General features: G+C 41.8%; 2 protein-coding genes across 51 annotated transcripts in view; one reads left to right on the plus strand and one right to left on the minus strand.

Moving 5' to 3' along the window:
- The window catches only part of DLG2 (discs large MAGUK scaffold protein 2), a 1,822,408-nt gene that overhangs the window by 1,633,063 nt on the left and 171,228 nt on the right, over positions 1-18,117 (plus strand). The gene's annotated exons all lie outside the window — the stretch shown is intronic.
- Positions 7,072-13,075, minus strand: LOC103563441 (large ribosomal subunit protein P1). Its single transcript, XM_008538826.2, has 2 exons — positions 12,976-13,075; positions 7,072-7,521 (listed from the first exon to the last, which is right to left on the minus strand). The coding sequence occupies exons 1-2, from the start codon at positions 13,073-13,075 to the stop codon at positions 7,121-7,123; spliced, it is 501 nt and encodes a 166-aa protein (XP_008537048.2). The 3' UTR covers positions 7,072-7,120.

An 18,117-nucleotide genomic window follows, 5' to 3' on the forward strand; every position in this document is an offset into this window, starting at 1 on the left:
CTAGCCTATAAAATGTGTTGTCAGTGCATAGAAAAGTGGTAGGTGAAGCTGAAGCAGAACCGTTGATAACGGATTTTCTATTCCTACATTTTTACAAATTGACAGTTGGATATTTCTGTGCATGAGTCAGAAGGCCCTCCATTCTACCTCCTTTCTATGAAAATCCTACCCTGTTTCAATGCCCACTGCATCTATGATGCCAGACATGACACTTACTGTCCATTTAAGTTTCTTCTTCTGTTGACTTCAGCTTGAGCTCTATGATTCTGTTTTTTCACTTCATCTCTCCAGGAGTTTGTGATTTGAGTGGGAGGAAGAGGCCATGCTTCCTCTCCTCTTCCTTGATTTCTGCACATGCCTAGTAGCAGACCCTGGACCAACTAGAAGGAAGTTAGCTACTTATGGAGAAAACATCACTAATTTCTCTAGCATAGACCCTAAAAATTTTGGACAAGCTGGTTTCATTTTTGGACTGACTGCCATGTTGTCAACTTTATATTCCTGTAATCGGTGTTTGAGAAGATCACATGGAAATGCCCCTTTTAAGATATGTGCTAGGGACTAAGAAACTAAAATTCACCTGAAACCTCAGGACTGACAGAAATGAAAACAGAATTCTAATTACAATTCTAATTCTAATTGAACTCGAGAATGTATTAACATCATAATTATGATGTTAATATAATAACGTCATAAATATAATAAGCTCCATGTACACCATCCTCTAGCAATGTATGTCAGTCTGAATGTCATATCCTTAGCTGTAATAAGTGTAGGTAGGACAGAGTTTGCATATCACCTTTAAATGGCAATAATTGTATTTCGAAGGGCAAATGAATAAAAAATGCATTTGAAAATTCGTTGGATGCACTGAGAAAAGGTTATCTAATCGTTAACGTAGACAAAAGACAAAAGCTTATTTCAAGAAATTTTCTTGAAATGAATCTCCTTTGTTCATGTTGTTCTGTATTTCATCCTTTGGTTTATGCCTATAAATACATGCAGTTTTAATTATCAAAGGGCAGACATGCCCCAGGAAATATACAGGAGTGACCGTACATACCAGGTTGCCCAGGCCAGTCCCAGGGTATGTCTGGATTTGGAAGAAGATTATTGACCGTAGGCAAACAGGGCTGGAATGAGACTATTGTGTTTTTTGAGGTCTAGTTGGAGAGGGAATGAAAAAGACTATTTTTTTTTTGAGGAAGATTAGCCCTGAGCTAACATCTGCTGCCAATCCTCCTCTTTTTGCTGAGGAAGACTGGCCCTGAGCTAACATCCGTGCCCATCTTCCTCTACTCTATATGTGGGACGCCTACCACAGCATGGCTTGCCAAGCTGTGCCGTATCCACACCCGGGATCCGAACTGGCCAACCCAGGGCCACCGAAGCAGAATGTGCAAACTTAATCGCTGCGCCACCTGGCTGGCCCCAAAATCTATAATCTGTATTTATAGGTTGGATGGGAACTGGCATGGAAAGCTGAAGCCCTGGCTTTGAATTGTGCCCATTCTACTTATCAATGATGTGACTTTGGGAAAGTCATGATGTTCTCTTGGGTATTAGTTCTTCTCAGCCCATAGTGGAATCTGGGGCTCAGGTCAGGGGTGTCTTCCTGAGATAATTATAATTAAGTTGTTTCTAGAGGTAGCCATTTGGGAAACAAAAGTCTAGAAACTTTCTCAGATAAAAATATAAGCAACCATGGATGCTTAGGTTCACGAATAAGAACAACAAATACAATGACATTATTCAATACAAGAGAGACTTCAAAAAGGTGAGAGATTATAAACTTATTTTATGTAACTGCAGAGGGCAGAAGTAGATCTCATGGTGGGGGGAATTAAAAGAAAGAGATTTCAGTTCTCTATAAAGAACTTTTTGATAATGAGATCTTTCTAGCAATGGGATGGGCTGATCTAAAAAACAGGGCTAAGTGAAAGTGTGAAGCAGAGAACATGACACGTTTTTAAAAATCATGGAGGAGGTAGCAGGTCAACTTGGACAGGAGCCTGAGAAAAATCCCAGTGGAATGTGATAGTGCTTGACTTGTCTCCAAACATCCATGCACCCCTGTGTGTGTCACTTCCTTGTCTTTTTCACTCCTGAAACGCATGCAGCTGACAGAGAACTCCAACCCCATGTTTCTATGGCAATGCACTCCTCATTCTCTAAAAAGCATCCAGAGGACCTCCAAAAGGGCAATAGAGACTATGCAATTTTTTTTTTAGGCAAGTTGCTTAATCGTTGAACAAAGACATGCCAGGTCTGGCTTTCTTTGGTTGAGGGCACATAATAGTTTGAATATGTATTATTGTAGTTTAAACAACAAATGCAGTTGAAAAGATAAAAGAAAATGGTAAGCTCTGTAGTCTGGAAATTCTCTCTCTGATCTCTCTTCCTACAAGCTTGTTTAACTCCAAATCACTGTATTGTCATATCCCTCAGGTCGTCCTTGGCAGAGACAGAGCACCCAAGAGCTAGTCGAATCTTTAAAAAGTATACCTCCTGTTTGTGTTCTCCTCTGTTCTGAGTTGTGTGCTATGTTGTAGCTATTTCCTTGTTTTACTCCAGCAGCATAATGTAAAGTTCTTGAAAGCAGATACTGTGGCTTATTTACTGTATCCGCATTGCCTAGTATAGTACTTGACATAAGAAGGTAACCCAGGAATGGTGGAGGAATGAAGGAGAGCCCATCTCTTCTCTCCCAGAACCAGCTCTACCAGCCTCTTCCATGCAGGATTCTCCCTCACACCCCAGTTCTCCTTTTATCAGTAGCTCAGCACCCTCTTTCTGGTTCCTTACATCTTCTCTTCTCCAAAGTGAGCATTACTCATTTATGCGCACATATTTCATTTTTCAACACTTCTAAGATTGCAAAGCATTCCATTTATTTCTTCCTTCTCTAACACTACTTGAAAACTAGTTGATTAATCTCACTAAGTCACTATTTATTGAGAGCTTGGTGTAGCCAAGCACCCTGCTGGATCCTGAGGAATTTTCAACCAGGCAAAAAAATATTCTCTCTGCCCTCAAAGTCTACTTGGAGCTTAAGCTTTGAAAGTAGGATGGGAAAACTCATAGTGCCTGCCAGCTCTCAGAAAAGTGAGAAATATTGCTGCTGACTGATGGGCTTTCAGAAGAGGACTTTTTTAAACTGAGAGACTTGGAATATTCTGGATGTATACATACTTCAGTTAGCTTTTCAAAGATAAGTTGAGTCTAGGTCATCAGAGAAGTGGGGGACACAGCATTTTAAGAAAGATTGACACACTTTCCAATCTGATACTTGTTTATTAATTCAACAAATATTCATTGAGAATCTGCTGTGTACCAAGCACCAAGCTAGAGATTAGTATTGTGAGTTTTCTCAGGTCGTGTGGTTCTGTTTTTCCTCATTTAGTCCCAAACTATCTGTCATCTCATGCATTGCTATAGCTCTAACGACCGCATCTCAGCATGCAAAATGCACCCCACTCTACCTGTCCACCCGTAGGATCTTCTAGTGAGTCTAATCTTGGATCTCATCTTAAGGGAAAGTGAGGTGTGACGATTCTGCTCCACCCACTCTGTGCCAGCCCTTCCCACTCTCCCTCACCCAAAGGCACCAGACACCATGAAGCCTACAAAAGTTATAATGTGCAGACGCTCAATTCTTTGCAATTACGTAACCTCTCTAGGTAGTACAATTAGGAGTGTGAAAAACATGTTTTGAAGTGTTCCTCCACACCACCACTGCCAGTTTGGGACTGGAGAGCCCTGTGGAATAACACGGTCCAGCCTGCAGGATGACAGCTGTGTATCAACAAACTCTTCCTCAGTATTAATTATGGCAATACTATTTTCACCTTGAATCCATACCATGGGGCAGACGCTATGCTGGGCGTTTTCTGTCTGCAACGGCTCGTCCTTCCAGGAGCTCTAGAGATATCACTACCACCATTATATAAATGAGAATACTGAGGTCACAGAAACAGCTTGCCCAAGATTTCAGGTCTAGTAAATGGCAGAAGTGAGGATGAGAATACAGATCTGTTTGGCTTCAAATGCAATGCTTTTTCTTCTATATTACAGCAGAAGTAGGTTAATAGTTTTCAGTGCCTCAATCTTTCATTGGGAAAGTAGAAAGGATTCTTGTCTCTATTTGCCTCAGAATTACAATACTCTTGACAAGTGAGGTCTCTCAAGGAAAATCAACAGTCTAGGAGGTATTGTTACTGTGCTGAACAATGGGAGGGATCCAGGCATTAAGGTTAATGGAATTACCAACCCGCAAGTGGTCTGTGGCCCAAGTGACCCCTGAGTCAGAGCATACAATCTGCAAAGGAACTTCTGGCCAAGCAACACCAGTGAGCTTTCACTCATTTGTTCACTTACTTAATACTTTGCAAGCTTCTACTGTGGGCCCCACACACGTGGTATCTACACTGATAATGTAATACAATGTACATTTTTAACAGGGTGTCTTGCCAGGCCTAATACAAATTTAGAAGACCGCTTGTCTTGGGAATTAATGTACCCATCCAACCTTCCAATTTATAGGGAGATTTCTAGCCACAGTGGTACACTAGAAGGAGGAACAGTAAAAACAGCAGCTCTCAACCTCTGAGAGAAGATGTTGGCAGCAATGTGGTATGTTATACCCACTGAGGATGGTGTTTGAATGGAAAAAGCAAAAGCACTTTGGCTTCAGACAGTCTAGGACTCAACTCTCAACTCTGATATTTAATGGTTGGCTGTGTAATCTTCAGTTATTTCATCTAGGAGCCTCAATTCTACAAGTGCAAGGTTGCGATAGTACTACCCATTGAATTGGTTGTTTTTTCTCTCAATTGTTTAAGAGATATTTATGGAATATTAAGTCAGTCAGGAAAACAGACAGCACCTTATGTATTTTAAGCAGAAAGGAATGTATTTCAGGGTATTAATGTGCTTAGAAATTGTTAAAAGAGCTGGAGGAGTGATGGTCAGGGCTGGGGGCAGCTACACCCAAATTGAGAAATTTCAGGAAGCCGTTATCTCAGCCATAGTTTCTTGCAACCCTGGAGCTGGAGGCCAATAGTAAATTGTGGAGTCTGAGGAAACTGTGAGAAGCTATTGCAGTGGTAGTAGTGCATAATCCTATGCCACTATGCCATCACCCTTCCACATCCCAAAACTCATGCAAGGTACTCTGATTGGAAGAATCTAAACTATAATCCTGCTGACAAGGGATTCTGGGAGTATGGTTCTCAGGCTTCCAGCCCCTGTGATACAGTGGAGAGCATTGGGGTGGGAGGTTCAGGATTGGTGCCAAGGACCAAAAGAAGATAGCCAGAACCAGCACCTCCTACATGCCAGCAATTATCCTGCAAGTACAGGGGTGAATAAAGAGACAAAACATTCCCCTCATGTGGTTCACATTTAATTGTGGGAGATTAAGTGAGTTAATATATTAACACATTCACTAAGCCAGGCACACAGTTGCTATCCTAGAAATAATCATTCCCCTCTTTTTACGTCCCACTCTCTCCTCTCCATGAGATTCCTGACAAGGAGATAATTCAAAGATTAGAGAGGGGAGAGCTCTGGGTGTGCCTTTGGGGCCAAATAGTGAGGTGTTAACTGACAGTTCTGGCCTTTGCAGACAGAGCCTCATTTTAGTTTGTATTGACTCTGAAGGCCATTTGGACATGCTTCAAAGCATAGCTTCTCTCAGTAGACAATACAGACCATCTTTAAATATATTTATCAGGAGATGTGCGTATTAACTCAGTCCAAGTATATTGAAATATAAATGTCCCATAGAGATACAAACACTGCCTCCTCACATAGGTATGGGGATGAGAGATGAACGTGTTAGAGCATGCATTCATGTATTCATTTATGTGAAGGTTTCATTTACTCTGTTCCTGAGAATTTGCCAGTCACCTTCACATCTGCCTCCAACAGGAGGTCACTATGCTTTGTTTCCTGTCTTGAGGCAGACATGTAAGGTGCAGTTCATTCACTGAACCCTGCGCTGAGGCAGCTCTACAGTGCCCTTCGGAGTCTGGAGTGGGAGTTGTCTTAAGCACTTGCAGATTCCTTTGTCCTTTATCCAAGCTGTGGACCTCAGGGGAAGAACCTGAGCTTTGGAGAAGTCATAAGAAATGTATGCATAGGGAGAGATGGAAGGAGGGAGGGAGGTCAAATGGTATAATTTTATCATTTTTCTATCTTCCCATCACTCCTTTCTACCTGCATCCACACATACACACACTTATGTACCTCAATCCTTTCTCCTCCTGTCAGTACTGCACAGATAATTTTTATGTATGTCTCCTTACATGCCAGTGCATGACTTTATCTAGGGTCATGTGAGCAGTGTTACCAAGGTAAAATATTATATCAAATGTGCTCCTGGTAGAAAATGTCTGTGGGTAACTCTCCTGAAAATTGTTAGTTTAAAGAAACATGGGACGTTAATTACAAATATATACACACACCACCTTGTGGGCAGCAGCTACTGGGCTCAAGTTGATGGTGGCCAAATGGGAATCAGGGCTCAGTGTCATCAGACTTTTCACTTTTGGGGTAGCCACAGAGTCTATTCTAATGTGAAATTTCTCAATTTTTAAATGTTAACCCTTGATTCATATTTCTGAAACCACCATGAAGTCAAGATGATGTAGTTATGGTTCACACATGGTTGGCATGCTGCTGATTTGTCACCCACTTCATAACATCTTCTGTCACAGAACACGAACAATGTTATTACACATTATTTTTTCTGTGTATTCCCCCCACTGGACTAAGAACTCGTTAAAGGCTAGGTTGTGTCTTATTTCTCCAACACTATCGACTACCGTGGTTCCTGGAACATAGTAGATGGTCAAAAAAAAACCCAAAAAAAACCTATGCTTTTGCAGATTTCTTTTTTTTTTTTAACAAATGTGAGCCTCTATTCACCCTTTAGTGTAATCCTTTTGTGTCTTAGTCTTCTCAGCTATGCAGCATTTGCTTGTAAAGTTCTAGTATGAGTCATAATAACACAGTAGTAATAACTAATACTGCATAAATATTTTAGTTTGGAAACTTGATAGTTGATACTTTTTTTTTTTTAAGAGTTCAGCTTTTTATTCACCATGTTACAAGAGGTTTAGTCAAAAAGACCAAAGCCCATGTCATCATCAGACTCCTCAGATTCTTCTTTCTTTGCTTCCACTTTCTTCTCCTCAGCTGGGGCAGCAGCGGTGGAGGGGGCAGGCCCTCCAGCTGGGGCAGCGCCAGCAGGTGGCGGAGGTCCACCAGCCCCCACGTTGCAGATGAGGCTCCCGATACTGACATTGGCCAGGGCCTTTGCAAACAAGCCTGGCCAGAAAGGTTCGACATTTACACCGGCTGCTTTAATGAGGGCATTGATCTTATCCTCCGTGACCGTTACCTCATCGTCGTGCAGGATGAGGGCTGAGTAGATGCAGGCGAGACCGAGGCCATGGTGCGGGCGAGGGCTGGGCGGCGCTGCCGGGCACGGTGCTAGTCGCCGGATGAAGTGAGGGCCTCACCCCAACGCGGCCTTAGCTTCCTCGGAAGGACCGAGCACCTTAGCGGCAGCTGAGGAAAGGGATAGTTCATACTTCTAAGGAATTATAGTCTACCTGATGTAAGAAAAGTAAGCAAAACTCATTATCATGTTTCTTTGTCCTGCTTTCAGATTTGGTTTATTTAGACACAGTATAGTGTAAAGAGAGAGCTTACAGGCCCTAGGGGCAATTGGGGGTTTACATCTTGACATTGTCATTTGTCAGCCATATGAACTTGGGCAACTCATTTTATTTGTCTGGGCCTCAGTTCACTCATCTGTAAAATGGGAATAATAATACCTACCTCATAAGATAATTGTAAGAATTACATTAAATATTGTACATGCGACATTATACACAATAGAAATTAAATAAATGTTTGGTTTTGGCGAGGAAAAGGGCATCTCCCTTTGTCTTACATCTTTGACTCATTAAAGCCCATAGGCACATTGGAAGTAGCGCTTTATATTTGCTTTTTAACAAGCAGGAATAAAAACGATTATCTAGTCCATATGGAGAAACAGAAAACTCTTCCATATTTGGATAATTACATAGGCCCAAATTAGAAAAACAAAGTGAAGTGTGTAAGCTTGTTATACAGTCCTGGTTTTTATTATTATTATTATCTTTAATATTAGGCCTTTGACACAAATTTCAAGAGCTGATTCCTGCAGATGTTTTTAACCTGGGGAAGTGGGTGGTCCATAGTGCCTTCTGGGAGGAGGAACAGGTTTCTGGAGGTAGGAGTTCAGTCTCGACATGCTGAGATGCTGAAGGACATCCAGAAAGAGACATGTAGTAGAGTTAGGTAACGTGCAGAGAGATGCTAGGTGGAGAACGTAGTTGAATGGGGAAGAAGAGAGTGCTCGGGAAGGGTATACAGCGTGAGGAGAGGAGAGAGTCATGGAAGACTTTCTTCCTCATGGCCTGGAATTATAGGAATTTCCTGGCTCTGCTTGAGCAGACATTCCAATCTGGGACAGAATTTCCAGTTTAGGATTCAGCAAATAATAATAAGTCCAGCACTCGAGAGAGGCACTCTGAGGACCACAAAAGGAAAAGGGATGGCACGATCTCTTAACAGTTTCCAATCAGATAGGCCACATATTGGGAAGCATAACATGATACAATTTAGTATACTATCAATACAATATAATACAATATGGTTTAGTGTGGGATCACACTTAGCGGTGGCAGGCTTTGGGAATTTGAGAAGGGAGAAAGTGATTCATCTGTGGTCTTGCAGTGTGTGGATTAAAGTCTAGGCTCTGGAGCCAGATTGTCTGCTATCAAATCCCAGATCAGCTGCTTACTTAGCCTTTCAGCTCCCCAGCTTCCTCCTCTGTAAAATGAAGGTAGTCTCTTCTACACAGGGTGGTTGTGCACGAAGAAAGACAGCTAGAGCCTCATTGGCACGCCAAACCAGCTGAGTAAGATTGCGAAAAGAAAACCAAACCTATTGGCCTGCCAGGCAAGTAGACTTACAGCACCTGGAGGAAATAATTATCTGGAGCAAAGATTCAGGGGGAGAGTAGAGACGGGTAAAGGAATAAACCTAAGGAAGTGGGGTATGAGTGTGTACTTTGTGTCTGAGCAGAGGATATTTGGACTCCTGCAGATCCTCTAGTTTGGGTGTGGACCAAGGATGGATGAGGAATAAGAGGTAGGCATTTACTCTCTCACTCTTTCTCCCTCCCAATGTCATTAATTAATCCCTGTGTGCCTCAGTTTCATCACTTATAAAATGAGATAATAGTATCTACATCATAAATTTGTTAAGATTGAATGAATTTATACATGTAAAGCTCTTAGAATGCTGTCTGACACAAGTAAATGCTCACAACATGTTGGCTATTATTATGACTTTTATCCCACAATCATTTGTTGTGTTCCTAATATATATCACGAACTGTGACAGGCACTGAGACGTGGAGGTGAAGAAAGTCATGGGCAGCTGAGGCAGGATAGCTGTTGAGAGTGCAGCATCTGGACGCGTGGACCTGGTTTCAAATCTGGGATCCATCATTTTGTTTCCATCTATGTAACCTGGAGCAAGTGTCTACTTCGGTAAACTGTGGGTGATGCTAACACCCACCACAGGATTGTTGGGGGAAGAAATGGGATTAACCTCTATATAAGGCTTTCAGTATAGATCCTGGCACATAGTAAATGCTCAGTCCTGGAAAGATTGAAGAAAACATCAGAGAGGTGGTGAAACTTGAAGATGCATAAAATATGGAGAGCTGGAGAAGATACACAATCCCAGGGCTTTCCCAGGGAGAAGATATTTTTCAAAGTCCTTTATTATATTTGTTAAACAATGTTCTCAAGTGGTAGAGCAAATTGTGAATAAGAAGGTGGGTCACGCTGGGCAAAGGTGAATTTTACTAAGCTAAAGGATCTATTGTTTCAAACAAGAAAATATATTGCAAGTCATTTAGCTTGCGAAAAAAATGAAAGTCAAATGGTGTCAGTTACAATTGCAAAATATACTTTAGCTACTAATAATAGCTGTGTTTATTATCATTATCATCCTGTGAAACTGAGAACAGACCTTAACCTTTCATCTCTTTGCTAGCAGTTGGATAGAATTAACATAATTATGGTTGGTTGGACTGATCATTTTGGGCAAGAATTTTTTTCTTCTCTCATGTGTCTGCAGGAGATTTAGAATATCACAGTAAAGCTGCCTTTTTCAGAAATAATAAGATCTCTATGTATTTACCCCATCCTTCTTAAGAAAACAGGAACCGTAAAAACCTTTCAAAAAGCTCTTTAGACCCAGGAAGTGTCCAGTTTTAAATTTGTTGGGGATTCACTATCAACAAGCAAGAATAGGAAACACTCTGCAACTGAACTATTATGAAGAGATGGTACAGACATAATAGAAATAGCTGACATTTGGGGGGCACTTCTCGCTAAGTATTTTCTAGGCGTTAGCTCTTGTATGTCTGTAATCACGGATTCTAGGCAGGAATGGCTATCAGCCTTATTTCACAGAGGTTTAGTCATTTGCCCAAGGTCACACAGCACAGCCACACCTTCTTTCATCTGCAGCCATGTTTTCTTAGGTATGTGTGTTCATGAAAGAAATCTGAGTTTATTTTTTGTAGGCAACTGTGGGTGTTCTCTTAGCCTAGTGTCTTTGGTAGTGAGAGAAAGATCATAAGAGTAGAGTACACAGGAAACATGAATATTATTGGTAAACAGCAGTGTAACAAAGGCAAAGTTTACTGATAAGATTTACTAAGTAAATGACTGATAAACCAAAGGCTAAACATGGTATGAGTTTAGGGGAAAATGTTAATGGCAGAGGTGGGATTAGAACCCAGGTCTCTTAGGTCCTAGGCTAACAACCAACTAATGGATATCAGCCTTTCATCTGTACAATGTCAGGTGCCTTGCTCGTGTGATTTCTCACTTCTCCTCTAATAATGTGGTTAGTGAGTTAGGGAAATGAACTCAAGAGGTCTGTCCTTTTGTTAAGACATCTAATTGACTCACCGTGCCAGGCACTGACTATAATGTTTAGTACCTTTTCATTGGAGTTGTAGCAGCAAGAAATCACAGACAGAATGAGACAAATCCCAATCTAAGTGTTATAACAACAAGCTTTGTTAACAAAGAGTTGAAAGAGCAAGTTTGGCTGACAGGCTTCGTGAAATGTTGACTAGAAGAGGTGGCATTTTCACTGGGTCTTGGAGTGTTAGTAGGATTTCAGGAGGCACTAATGGGGCAACAAGTGAGAGGGGCCTTGTAGAGAGAAGACCTGGAGGTGTGAAAAGCTGTGAATATTAGAGGTGGGGGCTGGGGGAACAAGTGGTAAAGGGGAGATGTTGGCTTCTATGTCAATGAATGCAAAGCAGCCTAGGGTTGGCCACCTAAGAATCATTATCCAGTGTTGGTATTGTGTCATTCTGACGTTAGTTTCACATGTCAATATTTTACTGCATTGATGGCATCTACAGTACAACAAAATTTAGTTTTACAGTCTGCACTGGGATCAATGCATTCCATTAGGAACGAGGAGACAGAGAGAAGAAATGATTTTCCTTGAGAAACAAATTGGTAATATACTTGAAAAAATGGGAGGATAAATAAGTTTCTGCCGTGGAACAAATTCTGACCTGTTGAATAGCAAGTTCCCTATCTCCCTCCTCCATGCGTTCTTCTCTACATTCCTCCCCCTAGTATTTTGCTGCGAAGGGAAAGTAGGCAGGGTAATGAGTGTCAGGCTGGGGAGGGAAGTTCTGAGTGCTACCTGGCTTCCTGACCCATCTACAGAGGTGAAAAAGGCTAGAGGTGAGGTCTGATCAGGACCTACCCAAGAGGAAATGATGGATAGAAAGTCCCTGAGGCTCTGAGAGAGACTCTGTCATCTGCAGAGCTTAAACCAGGCCTGGCATTATAGTTCCCTGTAGTCACTTTCGTTCAAGCAGATTGACAGTTTTTGGAAAGTGATATTTCATTGGAATGGGATTTTGCTGGAAGTGGATTCAGTGATGACTCTTAATGAGTGTCACCCTGCTGACTGTTCAGTGTTGTGTTCTTCATGCCATCTGTTAACATTTCTGAGTTCTCTGCTCAGACAGCAAGTGCTGCAAGATGTTCCCCTGATCTATGTAGTCTTAGGCATGTTACGGCCAGATGAGCTGGGTGCTGACCAGGGTGCCTTTGTGGCAGAGCCTCTCCCAGAAGTCTCAGGTCGCATCTGCAGAATTCCTATGGCACTATTTAGGTGACTTTGAGGAGATGCAAGACTTGGATGAGTGCAACTCCCCCAGAGCTCTGTGATACAAATAACACGCTGCTGAGACAGTAAAATAGTATGTAAGAGCAATTTAGGAAAAAGATATATGTTGGAGCAATAGACTGGATCCTTTTGGATTTGAATTTAGGCTGTGAAACTTGGACAATCCAGGTTGGGCAGGAGTGGTAGGCAAAGAGGATAGAGGTGTGGGGAGCTGTTGTGTGGTCTTAATTGACCTACACATTGTAATTTTCTCTTCACTTTAAAGGAATTGAATATGAGTAACAAAATCAAATCTCTTAAAACTCATGAGAATTTATATTATTGCTTCTTTTTAAATCCTCATGAGGGGCTGGCCATGTGGTGGTGCAGCGGTTAAGTTCGCACATTCCACTTCAGCAGCCCAGGATTCGCTGGTTTGGATCCCGGGTGTGGACCTACACACTGCTTGTCAAGCCATGCTGTAGCAGGCATCCCACATAAAATAGAGGAAGATGGGCACGGATGTTAGCTCAGGGCCAGTCTTCCTCAGCAAAAAGAGGAAGATTGGTGGTAAATGTTAGTTCAGAGCTAATCTTCCTCAAAAAAAAAAAAAACCCACATGAAAGAATGCACACATGTACATAAACCCCCAGGGAAAAGAGCAGTTGCTGTGAGGTCTAGGTAGGGAATGGGACTCACCATGTGCTCCCAAAGCATTCCCCAGCTGCCCCAACATGAGCGCTCCGACAGACTCTTCCCTGCAGGTTAGCTTTTTCTGAACAGGAAATGCTGGGCGCATTGTCGTGAAGCCAGTAACTATGGCTATCCCATCACATTCATGATCCCCACGATGTTTCCTGAAAAGCTCAACTGGAAACATCTATGTGCATGTCAATTGTCCTTCCTTCTTTTCATCTTGCATTCTTTCCTTCACTTACTCAACAGACATTTATCTATTTATCTTGGGCTGGTTATGTGCTGAGCACTGAACTAGGTGGTGAAGCTGTTTTTAAATGGTCATGTCCTGGTTCTGGGTGCTAAGGGACAGAGTAGGCACCCATTTTACAATACACTTTGGTGTCGAGATGGAGAGAAGTACTGTATGGCTGCGTGAGAGCACAGGGGACACCTTATTGATGAAGCATCTACTTTATGCCAGGCCACCTAGGCATGAAGACCACCGTCCAGCCTCACTTGGATGGGAATCTCATAACACCCTGCTACAGAATGGAGATGCCACTGTCTGCATTAATTGTTCTCCTTGTTCTGGGCCTAGGCCAATCCCTGAACCATCTCACCCACACCTCTCATCTCTAGGTGCTCCCAAGCTGAGCACACAAGCCAAACTCTGGGACCAGGTTCTTATGCCCTTGTAAATGTGTTAACCGGCTACTAGCAATATCCTGAAGAAATGCTGCTATACATTAAGATGAAATGATTTCTCTATTTCAATTCCTGCAGATATTTCTAAGTGCCCATTAATACAAAACTCTGTGCTGGGGCATTCGTTGTTGGAGGGATAGCTAGGACATGTCTCCTAGCCTTGTGGAGTTGTGTTCCCCAGGAGGGAAGAGGACACACGTATAATCAGCAAAATACAAAGCGGGGCACAGGTGCCATAACAGGATGCTCTGCGAGTGTATGACGAAGGAAGCAGAGGACCAGAGGAGTCAGGAAATATTTGGAAGAGGAAGTGGTAATTTTTCTGGGTCACAAAGATTGGTTAGAATATCTGCAAAGAGAGAAGCATCATTGTAAGGGGAGGAAAAATTACAATTAAATATGAATAGGAAAAGTACAAAGTATTCTGAAAACACTTGGAATGTCGTAAGGGACGGTTGTCAGTAGGAGTTAAGAAGAAAGGGAGGCCGAGGGCAGATCACAAGAGCCTTGAATGCCAGGCTAAGCATATGAGGTACGTTCTCTGCTGTTTTAATTCTCATGAAGAGACAGAGCCCAAAATGGTCCTTTAACTTGGTTGGTAAAAATTGTGTCACATAAGGCTGAGAGATGGCAATAAGGACGGAAAAAGCACAATGGAGCTCCCAGTCTAGTGGGTACCCAGTCTGATGCACAGAGTACTATAAATTCAGCCTTCTAACATTTAATATTCACCAATTTAAAAAAATTTCTCAGCCTCCCCCTCTCAGTGTGGTTTATTTTTCTACTCCTTGAATGTGAGTGGTCACTGTCATTAACAGATAAAATATATTTATTTCTTTGTGAAAATGGCCCCCCAAAGAAATCCCTCCTGTGACAGAAATGAAAAGAAGTGACTAATAGTTCACTGGATTTTATGAGTGGATGTGACATGTATAATGATAGTTACAAATCTAGGATTTCTCAGGTGGCCCAAGGTGTAGCCTGCTTGGATTTATGGGCAAAACATATTTAATTCAGGAGCAAGAAAAGTAGTGGTAACATGCATAGCAAAGAGTCATGCTGATTCAGAGAGTTAGGTATGGACACTTGGGAGGCAGAGACGCGAGATTGTTGCCGGCATTGAAAGATGGTTCATTTGTGAGTTGCATCTTCTGTCTCTGGAGGAGAAGACGAGAAGGAGGGGGATGCGCTGCACACCCACAGACATTATCAGGCCCGTGTCAGGTTCGTTCAGTTTGTAGTTCTTACACTGGAACATGATGTAACCCACAATGCATGTTAAATCCTTAGAATAATTGGGCCTATGATAGAAAAGTTATTGTCTTTTCTTTGTTGTTCAGGTAGTTTCTCATATTAACAGTCATTTTGTATCCACAACTAAAGTAGCAGATGCTGCTAGGAAGTTATTAGATTGGGGCTCCACTTTTGCCACCACACTTTCTTTCTTTTTTTTTTTTTTTGAGGAAGATTAGCCCTGAGCTACTACTGCCAGTCCTCCTCTTTTTTGCTGAGGAAGCCTGGCCCTAAGCTAACGTCTGTGCCCATCTTCCTCTACTTTATATGTGGGACGCCTACCACAGCATAGCGTGCCAAGCAGTGCCATGTCCGCACCTGAGATCCTAGCCGGCGAACCCTGGGCCCCCAAGAAGCAGAACGTGCTCACTTAACTACTGCACCACCAGGCCAGCCCCACCACCACTTTCTAACTGTGTGACTTTGAGCACATTCTTCAACTTCTCTGAGCTTCAGTTTTCACATACAGTAGTCCCTGGGTGTCTGCGGGGGATTGGTTCCAGGACCCCTCATGGATACCAAAATCTGGATGCTCAAGTTACTTATATAAAATGGCATATAACCTATACACATCCTCTCGTATACTTTAAATCATCTCTAGATTACTGATAATACTTAATACAAGGTAAATGTTATGTAAATAGTTGTTATACTGTATTGTTTAGGGAATGACAAGAAAAAAAGTCTGTACATATTCAGTACAGATTCAACCATCGTAGGCCTTTCCATGTGCAGTTGGTTGAATCCAAAGGTGAAGAACCCACAGATACGGAGGGCTGAGTGTACGTACATTGGAATAAGAATATCTTTCACATAGAGCTTCTGGAAGGATTGAAAAAGAGCAAATATAACAGCTCACAGGTGTGGGCTAGGCACGCACAACTTTGGTGGGATAGGAAATTCAAAAAGGGACTGAAGAAGGAAATCTGCAATATAGTTTATTAGTTCTTATCAAAGGAAGGTCAGCCTGGGAGGAAGTGACAACCTACCCATGATATGACATGACACACAGAAGGGCTGCCTGCACGTGGCATTAATTTTTAATCAAACCACAATGATATTAAGACAACATACTTAAAAAGCGCACAACTACATTTCAAGTGTACACGTGAGCACTATTCATCTTAATAATCATATTTCAAAGTGAATAATTAGCTTTTAAATCTTGATCCTCTCTCCTTTTTCAATAGCAGGTAGAGAAATGAAACAATTGCAAGCTATTGGCAGATAGATACCCTCCTATGTCATCTGCAGTCACTACTTTGTGGCTCCAAGCTGGAGTATGTTTGCATGGCAGAGATTCCAAAAATGAACATAGTATCCCCGCTTAGAGAAGCTTTTAGCATTTTGGGATGATCACTGTTGATCCTACACTTCAGTTAAGGAGAAACTCTGTTCTTCTCGGCCATGAAGAATTCAGTTCTCTAAAAGGACCAGATTTGATTGGGCCAACACAGGCTGAATTTACTAATATGTTTAGATTTCAGGTGGTTTTTTTTCTTGCTGTCCACAAGAGTGCTGATATCCCATGAGATTTCACCATGACTTCTGCCAGCCAGAAGATATGTCCTTAGATGGCCAATGTGACCTTGGTAACTCTGAGCCAGGTGGGGAGCCACTCCTAACATGACCTAATCCTTTAAGTGTGTTTTGGAAACATAATTTACATGTCTTCCTATTAGATGTTCTTTATTTAGCACCAAACAGCATTATAAATTAAACTTCCCGGACATTCCCCTTCTGGTTAGTAATTTCATTAGAATAAATTGAATACACGAGATGTTTTCTTCTTCCTCCTCTCCTCCTCCTCCTCCCCCATTCCTCTTTCTCATCCTTCTCCTCCTTTATCAGATATTGATAACAGAACTACTCTACGAAAGTATTGCTCTGAAGACCTAAGTTGTCCTAAATTAGCTTAGAAGGGCCTGCTAAACTCTGCGTACATAAAAGACATGAAGAATTTGGTCTCAAACTAATTTTCAATTTACATGAGGAGAATGGGCATTTTTCTGGGCCCCACTTTGTGTAGTTCTTTTACGTATGTCATCTTATTTATCCTCACCATAGACTTGTGATTGTAGTCGGCATTATTTCCAATTCAGAGAGGTTAAGTAATTTGTTCCTGGTCAGCCTGGCAGTAAGTGTGTACATCTGGGTTTCTTCTGAGTTTTTGGCTTCAAACTCTGTTTTTATTTCAGCCAATTGACATTTATCAAGCATCTATTATATGCTCTGTACTGTAGTAAGAGCTGAGTCCACAGAGTTAAATAAGACATAATGCCTTCCTCCATGGAGTTTTACACTAGCAGGGGAAGCAGGTGAAACAGACATACAAATAAGTATAACAGTGTCATCAATGCAACAATGAATATATGTGTGACATATAGAGTAAGATGAAGAAAGGCATGATTAATTCCATTTAAGGAAGCAACTTTAGAGAAGATTTACTCTTAAAGGAGATATAAACCTTGAATTTTAAAGAAAAAAGGAGTCTGCCATGCAGATAAGAATAAAAGATGCCTGGGGCAGACAGACCATTTACCTATGGAAAGAAATAGAAATCTGAAGAACTGAGTGTTTTTAGAGTACTTTAAGCAATAAATATGTATTACGACAAGTAATTTTATGCTGACTCTTGGGGGTTCAAATATGTCTAAGCCTGTTCTCCTTCAGGTTTCAGTTCAGTGTAGAAAACATGATTCATACGTAACTACAATCTGGGCGGTCTGATATGATAACTCTTATAGAAGTAATAGAGACACTAAATGCTATAGACATTGGGAGGCAGGAGAGATGGCTTCTGTTTGGGGTAATCAAAGAAGGCTCAAAGGAGATAGCATTTAAGCTGGACCTGGAAGGAAAAACAGAATGGAAGAAAGGCATCCAGGTAGAGGGACTGTCCATGAGCAAAAGTAGGGAGTTGGGAAAGCTCCTCACAGAATCCAGAAAAAAGAAAGCCTAGGAGACGGGAGCTTGCCTGCAGGAGAGGATCAAATGCTACATGATTTTCATGGAATTGGAGGATGGTTCCTCCTGTATATTCAGCAGCAGCATCCTCACCCTGCCCAGCCCCCTGTCAGTGATCTCCAGCAGTTAATGGAGAAACACCCCTTATACTGTCTCCCTTAATTCGGCTAGAAGAATTCTTACTACTGATAGCGTGGG

This window comes from Equus przewalskii, chromosome 6 (genome assembly GCF_037783145.1).
Source record: "Equus przewalskii isolate Varuska chromosome 6, EquPr2, whole genome shotgun sequence".
NCBI classification, from domain to species: domain Eukaryota; kingdom Metazoa; phylum Chordata; class Mammalia; order Perissodactyla; family Equidae; genus Equus; species Equus przewalskii.